Source organism: Amblyomma mixtum, chromosome 3, assembly GCF_055824585.1.
Source record: "Amblyomma mixtum isolate Tamu chromosome 3, ASM5582458v1, whole genome shotgun sequence".
Lineage (NCBI taxonomy): Eukaryota > Metazoa > Arthropoda > Arachnida > Ixodida > Ixodidae > Amblyomma > Amblyomma mixtum.
The window spans coordinates 315,344,286-315,365,348 of record NC_143014.1 but is presented as its reverse complement, the minus strand read 5'-3'; the positions used below and the strand labels follow the sequence as shown (position 1 = coordinate 315,365,348).

General features: G+C 46.1%; 1 protein-coding gene across 4 annotated transcripts in view; it reads right to left on the bottom strand.

Annotated features, from left to right (window-relative positions):
• The window catches only part of LOC149355673 (uncharacterized), a 29,769-nt gene extending 10,158 nt beyond the window's left edge, over positions 1-19,611 (bottom strand). For 2 of the 4 annotated variants that reach the window (XM_089583984.1, XM_089583980.1), the window contains exons 1-3: positions 19,509-19,611; positions 10,325-10,427; positions 2,020-2,126 (exon numbers count right to left, since the gene is read on the bottom strand). In XM_089583984.1, the coding sequence (XP_089440110.1) occupies positions 2,020-2,126; positions 10,325-10,389 (172 nt within the window). In that variant the 5' untranslated portion in view covers positions 10,390-10,427; positions 19,509-19,611. The remainder of the gene's footprint in view (positions 1-2,019; positions 2,127-10,324; positions 10,428-19,508) is intronic. The other 2 variants (XM_089583982.1, XM_089583981.1) reach the window with 1 other exon arrangement.
• Between the last annotated feature and the right edge of the window lie 1,452 nt (positions 19,612-21,063).

The following is a 21,063-nucleotide window of genomic DNA, read 5'->3' as shown; positions in this document are numbered from 1 at the left end:
ATGCTGACAGACAGAAAAGATCGACGCCAATGTCTGCAGAGGGACAGCGCATGTCCCACCTTTGCTAATGTCGCCAAGTTGCCAATGGGAAAAGTGTTGTCCCGCCCATTTTTCTGAAAATATTCTTTTACAAGCAATAATAAATTTTTTGGTGGCTCATACATGTTGTACAATTTATTTGGGAGAATCTTGTGCACAAACCATCAGTAGATTTTTCACGCCTCATAAAGGGTTAAGCTCACCGAATTCTCAAACCTCTTCAGTTGCCCTTCAACGCATGCAGCGGTTGCCACTGTCATCGCCGTGCGACCGCTGCTACGTGTTTAGTGCTGCCTAGTGCTCTGCCTGTTCACCCTTCTTTGCTTCCCTGCTCTGCACAAATCTTTCAATACCTTCTCCTTCTCCACAATCGGCCTTCTTTCCACATTCACGCCCACCCTCTCCTTCACCCGTGCGTGCCTGTTGCCAAGCCATGCTGCCCCGAGGTCATCAAAAAGTTGGCTTCTCCTAACAGCTCGCGAGTGCGGTGGTGAACGTCGCTACAGCTACTATCTTCAGCAGCAGTGATAAAAAAAGAAATTGTGCTATATTCGCACCTTACTTCCAGATATAACGAACTTACGTTCTGAAAACAATGAAGTGAGAAAAAGAATGATTTATAGTACTGTCAATATGGCCCCTCCTCACAAAAATCACCGTAAGATGAGTCCATAAATGAACAGCATGAAACTAGCACCATGACTGACTTTGCGCTTCCCAACAGGAAGAAAAAGAAAATAAAAGAAAACGAAGCGAAAAAAAGCATGTCCAGGAAGAGCTCCAAATGATGAAACTACATGTGCAGTAGGAAAAGGCACAGAAAGCTAAAAGTTTAGATGTCGAATTCTTTAATGTCAATTGGGAGCCGACTAATGGCTGCAAATGGTAAAGCATTATTAGCCCCTTATTATATCCTTCAAGGTAGAGGTAAGATTGGCAGCGAGAAAGCTAGTAATATTTATAGTCTTGATAGCTGACTGCGAATGGAATTGCAGCCTGTGAACTTCAATGAAGTTTGGCTGAAAATTGGAACCAATCCTTTTCTCATCTCCATTTTTTTTTCAATTCACTTCACACCACCGTGATTGCTAAAACCAAAAAAGTTCCTGAACGAGAGTCGTACAACCAAACATTGATGGTACTGTAAATGTTAACTTACTGCACTGTTCAAGAGCAGACTCTCTTCAAAAACCATAAGCACAGACCGGTAAGACTACTGAGAACCTAATGATGACTTCTCCCCAGTTAACCCCGTCCTTTGCCAACTGCGGCCACTGTATCCTCGCAAACCTCTTAATCTCATCCGCCGACCTAACCTTCTGCCGCCCCTGCTATGCTTGCCTTCTCTTGGAATCCACTCTGTTCAACCTTCAATAAATCAGTTGTCAGTAGTGCCCACGTTCACCTTTCCCTTTCCTTCGCACTGTCGTTTGTGCTAAATAATATGAATGTGATGAAAACACTGAGCCTTCAGACACGCATAATGGACAGACAAAATGACTGGATTGGCCCAATCTGAGTGAGACACAGTGCAAGCAGAGAGAAAGAGACAGAGTACAGAAGCAAAACAATGACAAGCAGCTGCAGTGGTAATTAACCAGAGGCATCGACAGTAAACAAAACATAGTGTTCCGAGTTATCAGTGGCCTTGGTTGCTTTGTTGATGGGTGAAGAATGTTCACAGTCCAGCACCCATACCGTCATTTGCTCACCTTGACCGCCTTTATCAATTTTCACACTTCTTCCATGTTTCCTCTGATAATTAACGGTGCTGGCATGCAGGGCATTGTAAGGTCATAGACACACTATGATGGCACTTAAATGTGACATCTAAACACATACAAAGGCACCTAATAAGCTTTACAGCGTTGTGCAGCCACGCAACCTCATCTCAGATACGTATTCCATTTGCCAGTGATGAGATTTGTACATCTGATACCCATAGCCAGTGGTCTTTCGGAACAGAGAACTTGCTCATACCAGTGCACAAGTGTATCCTGGGTGGTGACGGTGAATGCATGGCCCAAGTGTAAGTCACCGGTGATGTTGGGTGGTGGCAGCACCATGCTGATTGTGCCTGCTTCCGCCTGTTGGGAAACAAGCAAAGCAGAGGTTGGCGACAGAAGCACAAATACACGGAGCTGTTCACGTGCGCCACTGTAGGCATAGGAGCCTTGTGTAGAACCATTCAGTTCACTGCACGAAGAAAAATGCATTAAGTTGCTATAACGTGCTTTCCTGATAAAAAAACAAACAGTACTGCATGATGCAGACCACAAACTGAAAAACAGGAGCTCTGACACTTTCAAAAGTTGGAAATATTTGCAGTGCGCTATGGGAGTACTGATGACTAGGGTGGCGGCAATTGACGATAACAATAAATGCACAGGCAATCATGCAATGTGATGCAACAAATCTGTGTTAGCAGTATAGGTTGTTGTAACGAGTTAGTGGACCGAGCAATGCCGAGAGGCGGGCCGGCTCGGCGGTCGCCGTCAATGGCTAGGCTCGAAGAAACGGACGATGATCCACCGCGCTCCACTGCGCAACGAACAACTGCTCCTAGAGCTGTGTCCTTTTTATTGCCTGCTGCCTCGCAAGTTCTATCCCGTCGGCACCGGGTGGCGCCACAAAACAAACATGAAACCGAAACTGTAACAGTCCTCCCCCATTAGTTTGTTCAAGAAGAACATTATGGAGAGTAGCGCTGCACTGGCTTGCGGCTTCTCATGCTTCTTCGCAACTGAGGCGTGCTGCACGCTGACTTGGGAGAGTTCATAGCAGTCTCTTCTGTACCACCAGTCACGTTCACAGTTGTCTCTTCTGTGCCACTAGTAGCACTCACGGTGAGGTCAGAGTCCACAGAAACAGCCAAGCTGGTGTCACACTCAGTTGATGGGTGGCTGGAAACGCCCTGTGTTTCAGTAGGTCCAGGCCTCCATAGTTCAGTGGTTGGCTCAATGATTTGTTCGACTTGAGGACGTAGGTGGTCACCGTGCCTATGCCAGAGAGTACCGTCACTGAGACAGACTGTAGCTGCTGACTGACCTGTGGTGCTCGTGACACGTGCGGGTACCCACGGTGGCCCTCGACGAAAGTTCTTTGCGAGTACGTTGTCTCCCACATTCGGCAATGGAGAAGAACGACACTCTTTATCGGCCTGTAGTTTCTGCTTCAACTGTCTTGAACATCCTTCCGATGAGCATTTCACACGGTGCTCTGCCTGTGACTTCATGTGGCGTGGTTCTGTAATGAAATAAGAACCGCGAAATCTGGGTTTGGAAAGATCCAGATCCACTCTTCTTGATCTTGTTCTTGACAGTCTGTACGACGCGCTCTGCCGTACCATTCGAAGCTGGATGGTAGGGAGGCACAAGCATGCGACGTATTCCATTACGTGCCAAGAATTCCAAGTACTGTTCACTTGCAAAAGCAGGCCCATTGTCGGAAACTATGAGATCCGGCAGTCCATGCTGCGCAAATGTTGTTCGCAAAGCATTGACAACAGCATCCGCTGATGTTGACGTCACTGGAAAAACTTCGACCCACTTTGAATAGGCGTCAACAATGACCAGGAATGTATGACCCAAGAATGAGCCCCCAAAGTCAACGTGAAGCCTTGACCAGGGCCTCTGTGGAAACGGCCATGGCGTGTGCTGAATGCGTTGCGGTGCAAGCAGATAAGCTTGGCAGGTTTCACAGCTCTTTACACTCTTAGCGATGTCTCCATCAATTCCCGGCCACCAGATGTGGCTTCTGGCAATTGTCTTGCTTTTCTCAATGCCAGGATGCCCTGCATGAAGTATCATTAGGATTTTGGCTTGCAAAGAATTTGGGATAACAACTCGGGAACCCCACAGCAAACAACCTTCGTGGAGGCTGAGTTCGCTGCTCCTTGCTGTGAATGGATTTCCTTCTGGTCCTGCTGGAAGTTTTTGCCCTCGCAGGAGAGCAAGAGTTACATGGCTCAGGAATGGATCCTTTTTTGTAGCTTGTGCCACAATGGCAGGTGACAACAGTCCTGGGTATGCTTGTTCAAGCATGATCATTTCAGCAGGTGCAGGTAGATCCACGTTGTTTGCAGGCAACGGCAACCTACTGAGAGCATCCGCATGACCTAAGTCCAGACCAGGCTTGTACACAAGCTTGTACTTGTATGCAGAAAGTTTCAATGCCCATCTGACTAGTCGTGGTGGTGCTTGCACTGGAATGGGTTTGTCATCATTCAGTAATCCTAGTAGAGGCTTGTGATCCGTATAAGCAGTGAAAGGATTGCCCCACAAGTACTGGTGGAACTTTTCAACACCAAATACAAAGTCTAATGCCTCTTTGTCGAGTTGGCTGTAGTTTTGCTCTGCACGAGACAAACATCTGGAGGCAAAAGCAATGGGCAGTTCTCGACCATCAGATTCTCGGTGTGCCAAAACTGCGCCGATCCCATACGGTGAGGCATCGCAGCTGAGACACAGTGGCTTCCCTGGGTCGAAATGTACTAGGACTGGAGCGGATGTTATAACTGCTTCACTGCATTGAATGCATTTTCTTGCTCTTTTCCCCACACCCATTTCTTCTCGTTCATGAGAAGTAAATGCAAAGGGCGGAGGCGCCCGGAAAGGTTTGGTAGAAAACGCCTGTAGAAGTTCACAAGTCCCAAAAAACTTTGAAGCTCCTTGACGCCCCGGGGTGCAGGTGCATGAAGGATGGCAGATACCTTGCTCAAACTTGGAGACAGGCCTTGTTTGCTTATGATGTGCCCGAGGTATTCAACTTGTCGGACGAAAAAATGACACTTGTCGAACTTCATCTTAAGTCCAACATCACGAAGTCTAGATAGGACAGCACTGAGGTTGCGAAGATGCTCCGAGTCATTCGAGCCAGTGACAAGGATGTCATCGAAATATACAGCAACATGTGGCAGCCCTCGGAAAAGGTTCTCCATCTCCCTTTGGAACAAGGCTGGTGCCGATGACACGCCAAAAGGAAGACATGTATACTGGAATAATCCCATGTGTGTGGAGATTGTGACATACTTTCTAGATTCTTTGTCAAGAACTATTTGCTGGTAGGTGTCCCTCAAATTCAGCTTCGTGAACTTCTCACCTCCTGACAGCATGGCCCACAGGTCCTCAATTCTTGGAATTGGATACTTTTCCATCACAGGCACTGGATTGACGGTAATCTTGAAATCTCCGCAAATCCTGACGCGTCCATCCTTCTTGGCCACTGGAACAATTGGTGCAGCCCAAGCTGAAGAAGTGACTGGCTCCAGGATGCCTTCCCTCTGTAGGCGCTGAAGCTCTTGTGACACCCCATCCTTCAGGGCAAAGGGCAGTGGCCGTGGCTTGAAACACTTTGGTACAGCATCTTGTGGAACATGGATTGTGGCTTCTGGACCCTTGAAAGTTCCCAGGCTCTGTTCAAACACCTCAGGAAACGCTTGAAGTAGGTCCTCAACATCAGAAACAGCATGAACGTCTGCTTCCACGCGAGCAATCTCAATGCCCAGTTCTCGAATCCAGTTCCAGCCCAGAAGTGTAGGCGAACGTTTCCCAGTCAGGAATAAAGGTAGCACTGCTTTTCTGTTACGAAACTGCACTGTGACATCTGCTCTACCTTGAACTTGTGTGAGCTCACCCGAGTAGCTTCGCAGGAGTACATCATACGGCATGACAGGTACTAACGGTAGCAGCTCCTGAAGACGATTTTTTTCCATGACAGAAACGCTCGCACCGGTGTCCAGCTCCATACAGAGCGGCTTACCGCAAATGCTGACTGTGACGGTGAAGGGTGGTGACGGCGCGACGGTGTTGACTGGCCACATGTCAAACACGTCGGCAGAAACGTCGTTGTCAACAGTGTTGACTGGATGAGTTCCACACGAAGTTTTGCGAGCCGGAGGCGCGGACGCATGTGGCTTTGTGAATTTTGCCTTCCGTGACGAAGCGTGCTTTTTCTTCGAGTTGCACACTCGAGCAATGTGTCCCTGCTTCCTGCAGTAATTGCACGAACTACTGATGTGCTTGCACACGGACGCGAGGTGTTCGTCCCCACAGCGGTAGCATGTGACACGCCCCTTTGATGCCGCGACTTAAAGGTGCACTGAAGAGGATTCTGAACTTGTCTTTTTGCCGCGGAAACTCGATCTACCCGTTCCCAGCATTCTTAGAAACAGGGACTTATTGCCCTGTGTGGCCGATTTCCCCAATTAAATCGAATTAACGTCCGGCTCCCGCCTTTTTTTTTGAATTCTGCCTCATACGGTGGGCGGAGTCGACCAACGCGTGGAGCGCCTTTCACCCAGTCCCGTGGCGGCTTGCCGCTCTGCCACCGGCGGAGTAATACGTAGTAGTCCGTAGTAGAAAATAGTCCGCGCGTATTTTTATTTCTTCGGGCTTATTTTGCGGCTATATTATCTGTGAATGAAACTATTTATTCATGAAAACCTAAAAAACAAAATAAAGCGAAAGGAAAGCCTCCACGGGACTGGGTGAAAGGTGCTCCACGCGTTGGTTGACTCCGCCCACCGTACGAGGCAGAATTAAAAAAAAAAGGCGGGAGCCGTACGTTAATTCGATTTAATTGGGGAAATCGGCCACACAGGGCAATAAGTCACTGTTTCTAAGAATGCTAGGAACGGGTAGATCGAGTTCCCGCGGCAAAAAGACAAGTTCAGAATCCTCTTCAGTGCACCTTTAATAAGTGGGAAGCGCGCTTCGGCTTGAGCTCGCTATCTCGCCGGCATCTTTCTTCGCAGCTTCCATGGCAAGTGCAGTTTGTACAGCGTCTTCATACGTAAGGTCTGCTTTCTCGAGCAGCCTCGTCTGCACGGCTGTGTCATTGATGCCGCACACGATACGGTCCCTCAAAATGTTGCTAAGCTCAGTTCCGAAGTTGCAATATTCAGACAGGCTTTTGAGCGACGCCACAAAGTTACACTCTGACTCGCCCTCCGCGCGAACACGCGTGTTGAACCTAAAACGCTGCGCGACAGCAGATGGCTTGGGGCAGTAATGGTCACCAGGAACAGAAAGAATTTCTTGCAAGGTTGTCTTGCGGTTGGGCGGGCTTCACGAGATCCCGCAAGAGAGCATACGTTTTCTGTCCACAACAACTAAAGAAGACTGACTTCTCTTTTGCTTCTGCGATGTGATTCGCGATGAAAAAAGCTTTAAGGTGATCAACGTAGCAAGGCCACGTATCTCCTTCTCCTCCGTCGAACGCTTCGAGGTTGCCGAACATTGGCATGACGGAAATCTTGCGCATTGAACTCGTCAGAACAACGAAGAACTCACGTGCGCAGAAAGGGCGGAGGAAAGACGAACTTGAACTTGAATTTTTCTCCTCGTCGCCACTTGTAACGAGTTAGTGGACCGAGCAATGCCAAGAGGCGGACCGGCTCGGCGGTCGCCGTCAACGGCTAGGCTCGAAGAAACGGACGATGATGCACCGCGCTCCACTGCGCAACGAACAACTGCTCCTAGAGCTGTGTCCTTTTTATTGCCTTGCTGTCTCGCAAGTTCTATCCCGTCGGCACCGGGTGGCGCCACAAAACAAACATGAAACCGAAACTGTAACAGTTGTACATTTTGCTTTTACACTGATCACCTTCTAACCGCATCTTTGAATTTCATTATGCCATCCCTTTTGCATTCCACTGCTGTGTGGGCTTCTAGAGGGAGGAGGCTTGAAGATGGCGGATGCTTTTTACAGTACCAATGGGTGCACCACCCACCTGCAGAGGGTGCTCTAAAGGGTGTGCCCCAAACCAGCAGGACACTAGGGGGGGGGAGACTTTACACAAACATACACACACACACGCACGCACTCAGAGACAGACAGAGACCACAGCTTTTTCTGCTGAAAGAGGATTATAGTACTGCTCAGACGGTAAAAAAAGTACACATTTGCACTCATCTGGGCTTGAGGAGGCCAGCATAAAAATGGCAAGAAGCAAAGCGCAGGCTGCGAAAAGTATTACTCGCTTAACTCATATTCAGCTTCTAGGAAAAACATTGAAATCTTTTATAAGTGTGGTACTCTAAGTCCTACAGCTTCATCGTCAACACTCTGATCATGGGCATGACTGTTTTTAATAAATACACAATGTAACAGGTTTGTGGTGTATGGGGGTCATAAAGCAACTCAGGCTATGAGGAACGCCGTAGTGAAGGGCTCAAGATATTTTGAACACCTTGGGTTCTTTAACATGCTCTGACATCGCACAGTACACGGGCCTCTAGAATTTCACCTCCATTGAAATGTGACTGCCGCGGCCGAGGTCGAACTCGCATCCTTTGGTCAGCAGCCGAGTGCCATAACCACTGAGCCACCGCAGCAGCTTACAATGCAATAATCCTCTTTCTGTCATTATCTCCTCACTGCAAGGCTTTTTCAATCATTGCTTTCCTACAAGAGATATTTGGCCATGCCTGGTATGATCACACATCTCGTCTGGGGGTACTCCTGATAAGACAAACTTCTGATCAAGCGCTGAAGTTTTCTGTTCTCTTGAAGTTCATCTTAGAATTCTGCACATACAGTATCACATGTTCTTTCATCCTCACATGTGTGTGAAAGTAGTTATGTGCTTTGTCATGATACAAGGGCTGCCACTTTTTTGCTATTCCTCATTATTACTCAAAGCAAATGAAGAACCACTTTTCAACATAAACAATCTTTGCAGTTGAAGACGTTCTGAAAAAAGTGGAAACGGTAATAAAGTACAACCTGCCATTTATAAGAAAAAAGTGATCCATTTCACAGCACCTACGTTAACCTATATCCGCCGACACTCCCCAAATTAAAAAAAATGCATATACTTTTTACACAAAATGTCAGTCACTAAGGCATTTAGAATTATCCATTAATTGATAGAAATATTTTTCTCAATACCAACTTTTGAGCCATCCTACAATGTAGGACACAAGGCAAAACAGCTACCTCTAAGTTACACCGTCACATTTCTCATCAAGTGTGGCGGATTTCTCATAACAATGAGCAAACCTTGTCCGATTTTCTTGCAGAACCACAATGCCGTATCTGCTCAGTGCTTTCAGAGAACAACAGCTCTTTCTGGTGCACAGAATGCACAAAACTGAATGCACACAATGCAAAGCTTGCACAGGAAAAGATTAAAGCCCCTTGAACCTATGCTTGAGAATGCAAGCATTTACGCAACAGTTATTTAGAGCTCCTGCACAAAAATAGGCATATATGGGTGAATGCAAGCTGATACAAAGCCATATGATGGCATCACTTCAGGTGACTTTCTGTGCTGCATTAAAAAGGGATTCTTTGTTTAACCCATAATATTACACATGCGTCTATCAACATAAGCAAGGCTTTTCATTTTCACTTTCATCTCGTAACACATTTTGCTCAGTGGTCTACCTGTTTAAATCCACTGCGTCTCAAGAGCTGCTCCCAGTGCTCTTCAATTACCACTCTCCGCAACCAGCCACAGCCAAGGTTCCTAATCTCTCCTCCACACCCAACTCTACCACTTCCAGCTCTGTCGCTCCTTCCTTTGGTATCCCCAATGTCTTTCAGAGGCCATCATCTCTGCACATTCCATGGCATACCAGTGTCCACTGCATCCTCTTGATATGTTTCTTCTCTAATCCACACTGCTCTCCTATCTCCAAACATTGTATCTGCTATCCTCAGTCTCATTTCAGGGTTTCTTAGTTAGGCTCAGAGTTTTGGCCCAACAGGTTAGAACTGGCAGAATGTGTTGGATATACTGTGATGCGACAATGATGATAGAAAGTGAGAAAACGAACAAGGAATGATAAGAAAAAAATTGGAAAAAATATAACAATGTTTCTATAAAATTAATTTCTCTTTAGAGGAATATCAGCTGCTGTGCATAACCTGAGTGTCCCCGCTAGTTGCATTTCAACCCACTCTTACTCTCACGGTAATGTCTTTGTCGTACAAGAATGTGGACATGTGGTCGCCACGTGGCATCGATAGATGTACTGCCTCACAACTTCAGTACCTCACTGTCTGCAATAAACTGCTCTGCTGCAATCATGAACAGCTTTCCCTACCAGCTTTCCCTACCTCCCCTACCAGCGACGGAGGGCCAAGCCCAATTCAATGATAGCCTGAGATCAGGACTGCCACCAATCACAGTGGAAAAGAAGGTGCTTCAACTTCAGGGCCAAGCAAGACCTTTCTGCAACAGCAAATAAAGTGGCAACAAACGCAAACATATTTTCAACACTCCACATTGCACACAAGGAGCAAGGTGTTGGTTATGGCAGCACATGTTTGCACTCACCTTCCCCTCGGAGGGTGCATGCAGCCCCGTGGCCTCCCACCAGTCGAACCGGCCAGCCTCCACATCTTGCGAGTTGTACACCCGGGGAACTCACCCGAAATATCTGCACGGACATCAGCCCACATTTCAGAGGCACAAGTGAAGGCCACACCCCAGACATAGTGGTAATCTTGGAGTGCACTCAGCCCAAGATGACAAATACCCCCAATATATATTCTGATCTGACTTTTTGCCAACATTACATATCTTTTGACAAATAAACGAGAATGAACCTGCTAGCAGCTAAAAACACAAGGTGTAAGTGGAATATACAGTCAAACCCCGTTATATCGAAATCAAAGAGGATCGCAAAATAGTTCTATAGTTTCGTGTAGTGGTGGAGCAGTCTGGCAGTTTGGAAGATAATAAAAAGGGTTTACAAAAGAAGCTGTTTATTGGGCTAACCTACACCCACAAACATCTGAATGACTCAGCAACAAGCGCCCTTGGCGGTCGTCGAACAGAATTCCTGCCACTCTCGGCCGGACTCAACGTAATTCCGGTAAGGAAACTTCTCGATAAGTCACCGAAAGCAACTACAATGATCTGGAACAATGCAGAAGCAGTTGTGCATGGCTGTGATCAATCGAGACTAGACTGGCAAATCCTAGTGTCACAAACAAAATCATAAAGCCGAGTGCCAATGGCTTTGAGCGGGAACAAACAGTACAAGGATTCGTGGCGATATGTCGATTATTCGATAAATAAAACATGGTAACAGACAGGCTTACCTGTAACCTACATGCAAGAATATGTTGCAATCATGCTAGTAATGTCCTTCCTGCACAACGTGCGCCTGCCAGCCAGCTGGCAGCGCACCACTTGCTAGGTGTTGGTAAGCCTGACCTGCTTAACGTCACAGCTGCAGCAGATGGCTGCTTGGAAATAGCCACTGCTTATCATGAGATGCGTAATCCTGTTACCAGTACACTATGTATAGAATACCTAATAACTCACACAAATTAAAGTGCAGTAGGTTTCAGCAACACCTTCGGTAGCAAAGCACATAAGCCAAAGGCTACCACTATAGGCTCTAGTTCAGTTGGCTTCACCACATGACAGTGATGCGAAGTGCAGATCAAAGGCCACCCTCAAGAACGGTCCCCATTCACCTCGTCACAAGATTTCGCAGTGCTAGCACTGACAGCAGGCACCCAAGGGCGTGTATCTGACCCGCCTCAGATACGGTGGCAACCCATCCCTTCCACTAAGGATGTCACGAGTTTAAGAAGACTGGCAGGAAGATTTTTAAATTCAATTTTCTCACCAATTGATGCATCTTTTGCTGCTGGACAAACGTCAACATACCCAAGAGGAGCCAAAGAATAAATTTTTACCGAGAGCAATAATGGAGTTGTTAGCAGTGCCCCTTTAAAAGTTACTCTCACTACTGCCACAACTCACTATGTACTTAGTTTTCGCACCTTAATTCTTTCAGGGAGAGCCACAACCACAAATAAATTATAGCAGTGGAAGGAAGTGACTACAGCATCATCATATGGCTACCATTTGCACCCGCAGGTTTGCGCAGACTAAAATTAGCCTATATTAGCCAGTTTTCAAGTTTTTACAAAGCTGCGCCAACCTCTCTGCCTTTGCTGGTAACCGAACCTCTTTCTCTCTCCCCCTCCCACGGGTACAAAAAATTGAGCTGCAAGATGCATTTGAAAGCCACCTTGTCGCAAAGGTGAAGCTGGTTACATTAACCGTACTTTCCGAACAGTTATGGGGAAAAATGCAATCAATCTGCCATCACATACCAATTACATCAGACACAAGTAGCAATTTGAGGTACGGCTTGTACCAAAGGATGTACAGAACTGCACTGGCAACCTTAATGCAGCAGAATAATAACAAAGTGAATGCATAATAGGTGTGTGTGCTGTATCTGTGCATGCCCACCCACACACACACATGTGAGGTTTTGGAAAATTCAAAACAAATGGTGCAGGTACAGCAGCGCACATGCATTGTCTAGACCTGGCAAAGCTAGACATGACATGCAAATTAAGCACAAAGGTTTGAACTATCTGGCACCACAAAATGCAATGAAAAGACTACCCAGGCTTTTTGACTAGACAACTGATATTCAGCGCTATATAACCCACACCCCTCCCCCCTTTTTTTTCAAGTACTGTAACTTCATTGAAAAACACCTAGCAAACAGCCACCACAGTCAGCAAGGAAACACAAGAGTAAAAAATTGCAGGGCAGAACTATGGAGGCCTGACAGGTCCCGGAACAGCAGTGAGACTTTTGATACCTGAAGGAAACATGGAAAAGAAACTTCCCTCAGTAGACACTGGAATCCAATTAGCCATGTGTCTACCATATTTGTGGCACTGATACAAATCAACACAATACATATACTGCCCTTCTCGTCACCTTTTGGAAGCGTGTTGCTCGAAACAGATGCAGAAAGCGTCTGAAAAGCAGGAAGGCAAAGGTCATAACATTCACAGATGCCGAGCACGTGGCCCACCACAAAATGCGATAGCATAGAATTAATCCACACCAATGAAAATTTAATTTGTTCTTGCAAATCTGCGGCCTTTTCGTGTGATTTGCTGTATGCCTGCGAGATGGCGCTTGTTAGTGCGCTAACACTAGATGGGTCACTGTTAAATCAATGTGAACCTTGCAGTAACTCTGGTAAGCTCGAAGCTGCGTTGCACCAGCTGAGTGGAGAGAGGGTGTGAAGATAAAGAGAAAGAAACGTGCCTGAGTGCACATGCAGATGCCTGAAAGAAGAGAGGCGAAGAATGACGTCACTGGAGAAATGTGCAGCGCAGTAAATAGTAAGTCACGGTTCAAACCAGTCCTTCGACTGATTCTGAAGATGAACAATGTGCACGATGAGCTGAACAGCAACGCAAAAGAAGAGAGCACCAATGTGAGTCAACCAATCCAGTGGATGTAGTGAGGTGGCAAGCCGAAGCAAAGTGGCAGAGAGAGTGCAAGCTTGCTGAACGGGAAGCGGAAACAGATGAAAAATGAGAAAGAGGCCAATGGTGAAGTCGCCGGAGCAATGGGTAGTAGACAGCTGAGTAAAAGTTGCTTCAGAGACCGTCGAACACAGGGAGCAACAACTCAAATTGCAACAAGCAGCTCAGGTGGCTTATCGTAACAGGAAAACTGAGGAACAATTGCAAGAACATTTGGGTACAACTTGAACTCTCAAGCTTATAAAAAGCTAAACAATGATAAACAAAGATAAACAACGTTAAACGAAGGCAAACAGCTAAATTTAGCTGAACTAGGTAAATCGGGGGCCAAATTTTTTTTTGTTGTCAGTAAAGCCGCCACGCGTTCAAAAATTGTCTTGCATGTGCATGTACCCGCATGCTCTTTTTGGACTGCCTTCCGCACGGATAGAAGACGATGAAGATGACGACATCCAAAACACAGCGTGAGAGACTGGCAGCTTAAACATGATGGTAACCTGCTGTGATCAGCAGCCATCAAAGCTGATTTGCTCATGTCACTGCAGGTTCTAATCCTGCTCGCTCTGTTTCTTTCATTTCACATCCCAACTGAGTGTGACATTGCACACCGTCTTTTGGGCCGACCAGCTCCTCGTCCTATCGGATAACAAAAGCAAAATGACTTCTTGTATGAGAACTTTCCATTAACCTGTATCACAGCGCTCCGTACAAAAATGGTGACCATTACACTCAATTCTATTTTAACATTGACAAAATGCTAACCACAGATATGAAAAATTCCTGGCTCACCAGCTCACAATAACAGTACTAGTCCCTTTTCTAAATGCCAGAAAGCACCGACACAGATGAACAATTCAGCTGAGTTAAGTCAGTTGCAGGGCAAAAGCCTCTTTCAATGACATACAGTGACCCTGTCCTGCACCAACTGACGCCAGCAAATTTCCAAATTGGACCTCACCATGTCTATGCTTCCCCTTCACTGGAATCCATGATTCCAAGTGCCACCAGCTGCCCATCCATTTTCTAATGGGTACAAGCTTTCCCTAGCCTAGTGCTCGGCATTCAGGGGTGAAATGTTTGAGAAAAGGGCCTTTGGCCGACCACCTTTCAAGAGATCACTAGTTCGTCAAAGCTCCTGATCCACCATTGGGTTCAGGTAAAGCCCATTCGGTACCCTAACAGAAGACTGGTTATCTGTCCTCTGCAATACATGTCCTTCCCACATCCACTCGATCTTTCAAAATTTACAACAGGGTATCCCATACCTGTTTTAATTGTATAAATAAACATAGCTCTCATCCCACCAACCCGGCCATTTTATTACCATCCCTCGCCACACTGTTCTTATAACCATGCCATACAGGCAAGTTTAATGCCAGTAAATGCTTACTGCCTTAAAGTTTAATGGCATTTGTGCAGTGCCACATATGAAAATTTAATGGCATTAGCCTTAGTGCAATTTGCGACCTACTGAGCTCGCCACAACTCAGTATTGCTTGGGGGAATGCCCCCAAGCAATGCGTACTCTCGATTTCATTCCACATGCGAAAAGCATGCAACTTTGTTGGCAGCAAATTCCTAACCAATAGCAAATGATTATTTCATGCCTTTCAGTCAGATGATGCATCTCTACTGCATGTTCGATGTGAAGGGTGCCATTTTTACCAGGATTTCTGACAGGTACTCTCGACTTGTGTGCTGACACGCGAGTTTATGGCTACTTTTGCGAGCTGTCAGGCAAGAACAGCGGTGTTTTCTGCAAAATAATGTTTATATTACATTTCAACAACATTCCCGAGATACTGTGCTCCTAGCACTGTTTATATACAGGTGAAATTTCTGACTGGTTCAAAAGTGTCATCGCCATCGTGACTTTAATATAATGACATTAAATGTGGACGTCTACAATAATGGTATAGCACCAACTCCAAAAATAATGGCATTAACAAACTTAAAGCCTTAAGCATTTACTGCCATTTCTTGTGTACATGCAGCACGGGTATTAGTCTCCTTCTGACCTTTTTCGTTAACCCTTGCCATGTGGCCACACAGGTGGGTTATGTACAGTACAATACATGCACTGGTTACGTACAGTACTTCTTCCTTCAGAAATATGCACGCAATTTTCTAAGCTTGACATGAATCGTTGTTTGCCACTTGCAACTGCCCCCTGTCAATGATCCACTCCCATTCCGTGCTACCTTTGACATCTCTTAGAATCGACTCTATTATCCCGAGTGGCCACCAGCTAGCTACTCTCTAGACCACATGCCCTGCTCTGCATTAGTTCTCTAGCCTATTCTGCTCTGTGCTTGAAGAAAGCCAACAGTCACCGAAACCAAGGAGCATAGGGGAGTGTTTCTTTTTAAATATTCTTTGTGGTATTGATCAGTGGAAAAATAATACTGCAATTATTTTGTCGCTTAAAGATAATTGATTAGAAAGTAGAAGAAAAAACAACCACATGCTGCCGGTGGGATCCAAACCCACAATCTCCGAACTAAGTGTCCGGTGCCCTACCAACTGAGCTATGGCAGCACCTAGCCAATCTTCTACTTCAGGGGGTATTTATGTTACATGTAAAATAAACCTGAGGGTGCTCACCAGTGGCGCCCTCGTCCACAGCGGCGGACATAATACGTCCTGTATTACTGCGAGTGTCAGATATAACGTGATCAAACGGCAAGCGTGGAAGCTGGGAGAGAACCCTCTTATGCTTCCTATGGCACTGGGACTCCCAGGACCAAGGCCCTCATTAAGCTACTGAGCAGACAAGAAAAGGGAAATGAGGGGCTCAATAAAACATAGATACAAAGGAGCAAGAACGTATTGCCTGCAGGGCGCCTTGTCTAAGTCTTGCGCTCACCTGGTGCACGAGAGCCTCAATAATCAGGTAATTAGGATGACGAAGGCTGGTTTTCCTGCTTCAATCATTGTTGTAGTGGCAGAGAAGCTTCTGCGCAAACTGAAAGATAGGACGTACCGGGATAGTGGCCGTTCTAAGGAAATGAGGCCAGAGGTCCTACCGTATATTCACAGAATTTCCCACAACCTGAAGAACGTGGCGAAACGGTACGGCGTGCCGGTAGTTTTTACCGCCCCATGCAAGTTGGCCTCATTGTGCCCTCAGGTCATGTCCGGAGGAAAGCGGACTGCGAGAAGCGTCATGCCACTCGTTTTGTCAGGTGCCAGACGGGTGTCGTTTACCAGATTCCCCTCACCTGTGGCAGGGTATACATCGGTCAGACAGGCTGATGTCTGAATGAGCGCTTAAGGGAACACCAGCTTTCCATGAAATCAGGGACAGGGTCGAATTTACCCCTGCATTGTGGCACATGCCCGGATGCTACGCGCAATAACCCTTGCCTGCCTTTGCTGACAGATACAAAAGTTTTGAGGAGGAGCCGTGACCAGGTGGCGCGTGAGTTAGCGGAGGTGTTTTGCATCAAACAGAAGGATAAAGTTTGCGTAAGTGACCCTTCTATCAAACTGTATCACAATGAAGACAGGTTTTTGGTTTCCACATGTGTGTAATGTGACAGTTGGAAACTATAAAAGGAGCGTCGTGCTTTCAAATAAAGTTAGTCGCGAGTCTGCGCTTGTTGTGTTATCTTCTTGTCCTTGTCTTTTTGTGCGCAGTACCCCCCTTGTATTCACCATGAATTTCAGAAGAAAGAGAGCTTTGCACTGCAGAGCTCACCTGGCTAACAACAAAGAACACCCACCCATGTCTCCACAAGCGTACTCGCTGTATATATGTGGCCACATATACAGCACACTGCTTACATTCACATGCAGGTAAGAGGATAGGTTATCCACCCTACCCAGGTGAGCTTCTATACTTAATAAGATGAAAAGAAAGAAGTAGGCCTCCATAAAATACAGGCGCTTCTGGGGGGCGGCTGGTAGGAGTGCATATCAGCAGCTTTTGTGACCAGTGTTTCCTGTGCATACCTGCAAATTATTTCAAGCCACTTCTATACTGTACGACAATGCTACTTGTTAAATCTATTAATTTCATGTCTAAAAATCATCAATGGCAGGAGCCCGAAACACACCCAACTTGATGCCTCCTGATGGTTCTCATGCTAGTAATTCTCTGCAGCCACACAAAAAAAACATCCGAACTGCACATTCATGCAACTTGTACAATGAGCCAAAATTCGCTAATGTAAACAAGCTATTGGAAATGTGACCACTGCCAAATGCAAACCTCTGAAACCTTTAAGCTCGTAACACAATATTTGGTCAACAAATCTGTATGCTGTTGTATCTAGCATTGACAATACAATTAAGCCGAGGTTTAATCTTACCTTTTTCCATACAATTAAAAGCACGGGGATGACAAACTTTTTAGGGTGAGCTTTTTATTCCCACTTTCAACTGTAACATCCAATTTTGTTCAACCAAACAAATATCAAAATGCTACACAGCCCCCTCAAGAAGTAAAAAAAAATTCATTTCTTTGCAACTACCAAGCATAAAGCCCTCTTCCACCACAGCTCCACAATAGAGGTGTACTGATTTCCTTAGCGGCTGCTCAGACATCAATTCCCTTCTCCCTTCTTGACCGAGTCGGGAAAAAACAAAAGGCTTGCCCATTCCTACCCAAGATACTGCTTCTGGAGCTGCCCATGCAATGCGACGAAAGGAAACAAATATCCTCAGTCCAATGCTGTTGCACTGTGCAGTAGTGGGTAGGCTGCTAAAAGTGGCAATGACACCGCCAGTCTTGAAATCCTCTCCTACACGACCACTTGTCACACAAGCCAGAACAACCTCAGCTGGAAAAATATATCTGACTGAAGGGCACCCCTCAAAAAACAATTTCTCAACTGGACATGACCAGGGAATCTCAAATGCCAAGTGCAGGTCCATTGTGACAATGTGAGAAAACCAAACTGGGCTGAAAGCAGCAAATGAGTGCTAATGGTGAAGAGAATGGAGTGAGGCCTGCATAGAAGCAGGAACCAAAATGATTGCTCGTATTTTGTTAGTGTGAACATAGTGAGAGTGGTGTTTCATGGCTCCTCATCCGAAGCCTACGCCATGCCCTCTGGTACACCCCAATGGCACACGCTGGGACCCACACTCATTTGTGTGCATGTTGACAGTATGCCAACATTGGAAGTGTGTGCCTCCACCATGGGTCATGAGTGCTCCCCTCTTCCAAGTCCTTTATTCGCTAACTTCCTGCAAGCTATCCACGGCTGGAGCAAGGCAGTCCACGAGTCACGTACACACCTCTGAAGATGCTGGGAAATCACCTTTTCCAAACTCTACACCTCCTCATGCACATGATGCGTGGGATAGAGCATGCTCGGCCTTTATCATCGCAAGGGTTTTCACTCTTCACCTTCATTAAAACGAGGCCACGTTTCAATGAAGGTGGAGCACAAAACCTCTTCTGTGATGTAAGTTCACACTGAAGAGAACCAAGTGGGCTTAATTATTCTGACGGTTTACCTTTCGGCAACTCCAAAAAAAAAAGAAACAGGCTGCACATTTTTGTCTGCTTTTCTAAAACCAAGGCCGTTTCGGTCATCTGATGTCAACATCGCCACGAAGGGCAACTCCGTGAGAATGAAGCACTCGCAGGCGCATGACTTCGTACAAGCTGAGAGAAAGAACTGCATATGATATAGTATATACACTCCACGGATGGTGCAACGCAGTGAATCCGGACCTCCATCTCTCACGTTGTCGAGGCGTGAGCTCGAAAGTAACACAAGGAAGGGGAACTAACACGCAGGACAATGCTGTTGTGCGTGTTACTTCTGTAACCGACCTTGATTCGCAGCGAACCACACCGCCACCCATCAACAAGACCAGAATTATGGCAAACTGGCACGAACAGTTACACCGACGCAAAACGTCCCTGCTGATGCGGTGTTTTGGTATGTACAGTACCAACTCGCTCAGCTCGCGATTTTACTATTGCATGAAAATCAGCAGCACAGGAACCGGAGTGCCAGCCGCCGTACAGATGCTTAGGTACGCGCCGCAAGTACGGCTATGACATATGCCGATAAAAGATGCGAAATACGCGGCCCCTTCTTCTGCTGATCCAATGTCAGCGCTTCGAAGGGAAACCAAGCTCTCCTGAAGTCCAGTAGTGGGCAATAACAACGCTAAACTGGACTCAGTAAAACATGAGAGATTTAACTGCCAGAAAATAAACGAAATGTTCCTCATATTACCTTTACAAGTACCCGGGGAAACAGTTCCTGAGCACCACACACAGCACACAACACTCCACGATACCTACACATCGTGTACCGCAAACTTCCATGACCGCAAAAATTGTTTACGACTTCAGGATTCGATTGCTTTGGCTTACTTTGGGTTTAAACTTAGATGGTGAAGATGATAGTGTCAAGCTGCAAAATTTCCTTAGCCGAAATGGAAAAAAAAGTTTTATTAATAAGAAAACACTCCATACTTCAACGATACCAAAAATCATCATTGGCCAGAAAAGTGGAGACTTTGGAAACTTGCGATTGGTCAAAACGGTGTGATGTCATCAAATGCGGGAAAATACGAAACGTTAGGCGGTAAGCAGATGGGCAGTGTTGCAAGTACTGTACATATGTATCTTCGATACTATCTTTCGATGCGTTTGTGTATAATTACCAGGTATCACTTGGCAAAAACGAAAGTGTCGGAGTGGCGGTATCGCAAATACATTTATTGAGCATCGTGTATTTTAACGCTACTAAAAAATGCCGAGAACTGGAATAGAAAATCTCAGGGAACTATAAACAACATTTACTCACGAGTTAAAAAGTATTGGACGGCTGAAAATGCGAGTTTTCTCGTTCTTCGTGGATCACTCAGGGCCCCAGCGAGTTCCGTTTTGTTTGTTTTCTCCCCCGAGCCGCGCGAAGCCATGCTGACGCCTTTTCCCGAGGCTCCCGTCTGGAAGGGCGATCACTTCTTGTAGGGCGCCCGAGTGGCATTATCCTTTTTTTTTTGCTCCTTGTTTGGTCCACTCCAAGCAGGAGGCTTCTTGGCTTGGAAGGAAGAGGGTCCAGCCTAGCGAATTCTTTTGCCGGAGAGCGTCTTCGCGCAGAAAGAAAGCCGTCATCGCTTCCCGCCCTGACTAGAAGACACCTATAAACCGCGCAACACTATTTATTGTTGCGTGCATCGTTGCCAAAACAGCTGCAGGAATGCCGCCGGAAAGCGGACACAAATCAAATCAAGAGCACGTCCGAGGTGGAAATTGCACAAATGGGACCAAACAGCTAGGGTTATTGGACAGGAACCACTTGACGAACAGCACCATTTGGAACTTCCCGTTTAGAAAAAAAAAAACCTTGGAAATTTTGATCAGAACCATGCAAATGGATATTTAAGAGAGTTACAACTGGGTTTTGAAATTGGTTCTGATTGTGCCTTTAACTTTATTATACATAATATAGGCGCAAAAGGATAACTGTATTTGAGGACTGCAGGGCAGCGCGCTGAACTTGGTTGGCGTGGTGCCAACATTTTCTCAGGAGAATTGAAACTGTGAGAATTGCACGCGTTGTCATGGAAATCAATTAAGACACACGCATGCATCACACACAAGAAACACATGTACATATTATATAGTCTGACGCTAACATTAGCTCATGTATGCATGCACACACACACAGGTGGGTGTGTGTGCGTATATACGAGGTCTGTTAGAAAAGTATCCGACTTTATTTTTTTTTACGATCACCTGATGCATTTGAAACAAGCACGCTTGCACCAGCCTACCTTGAA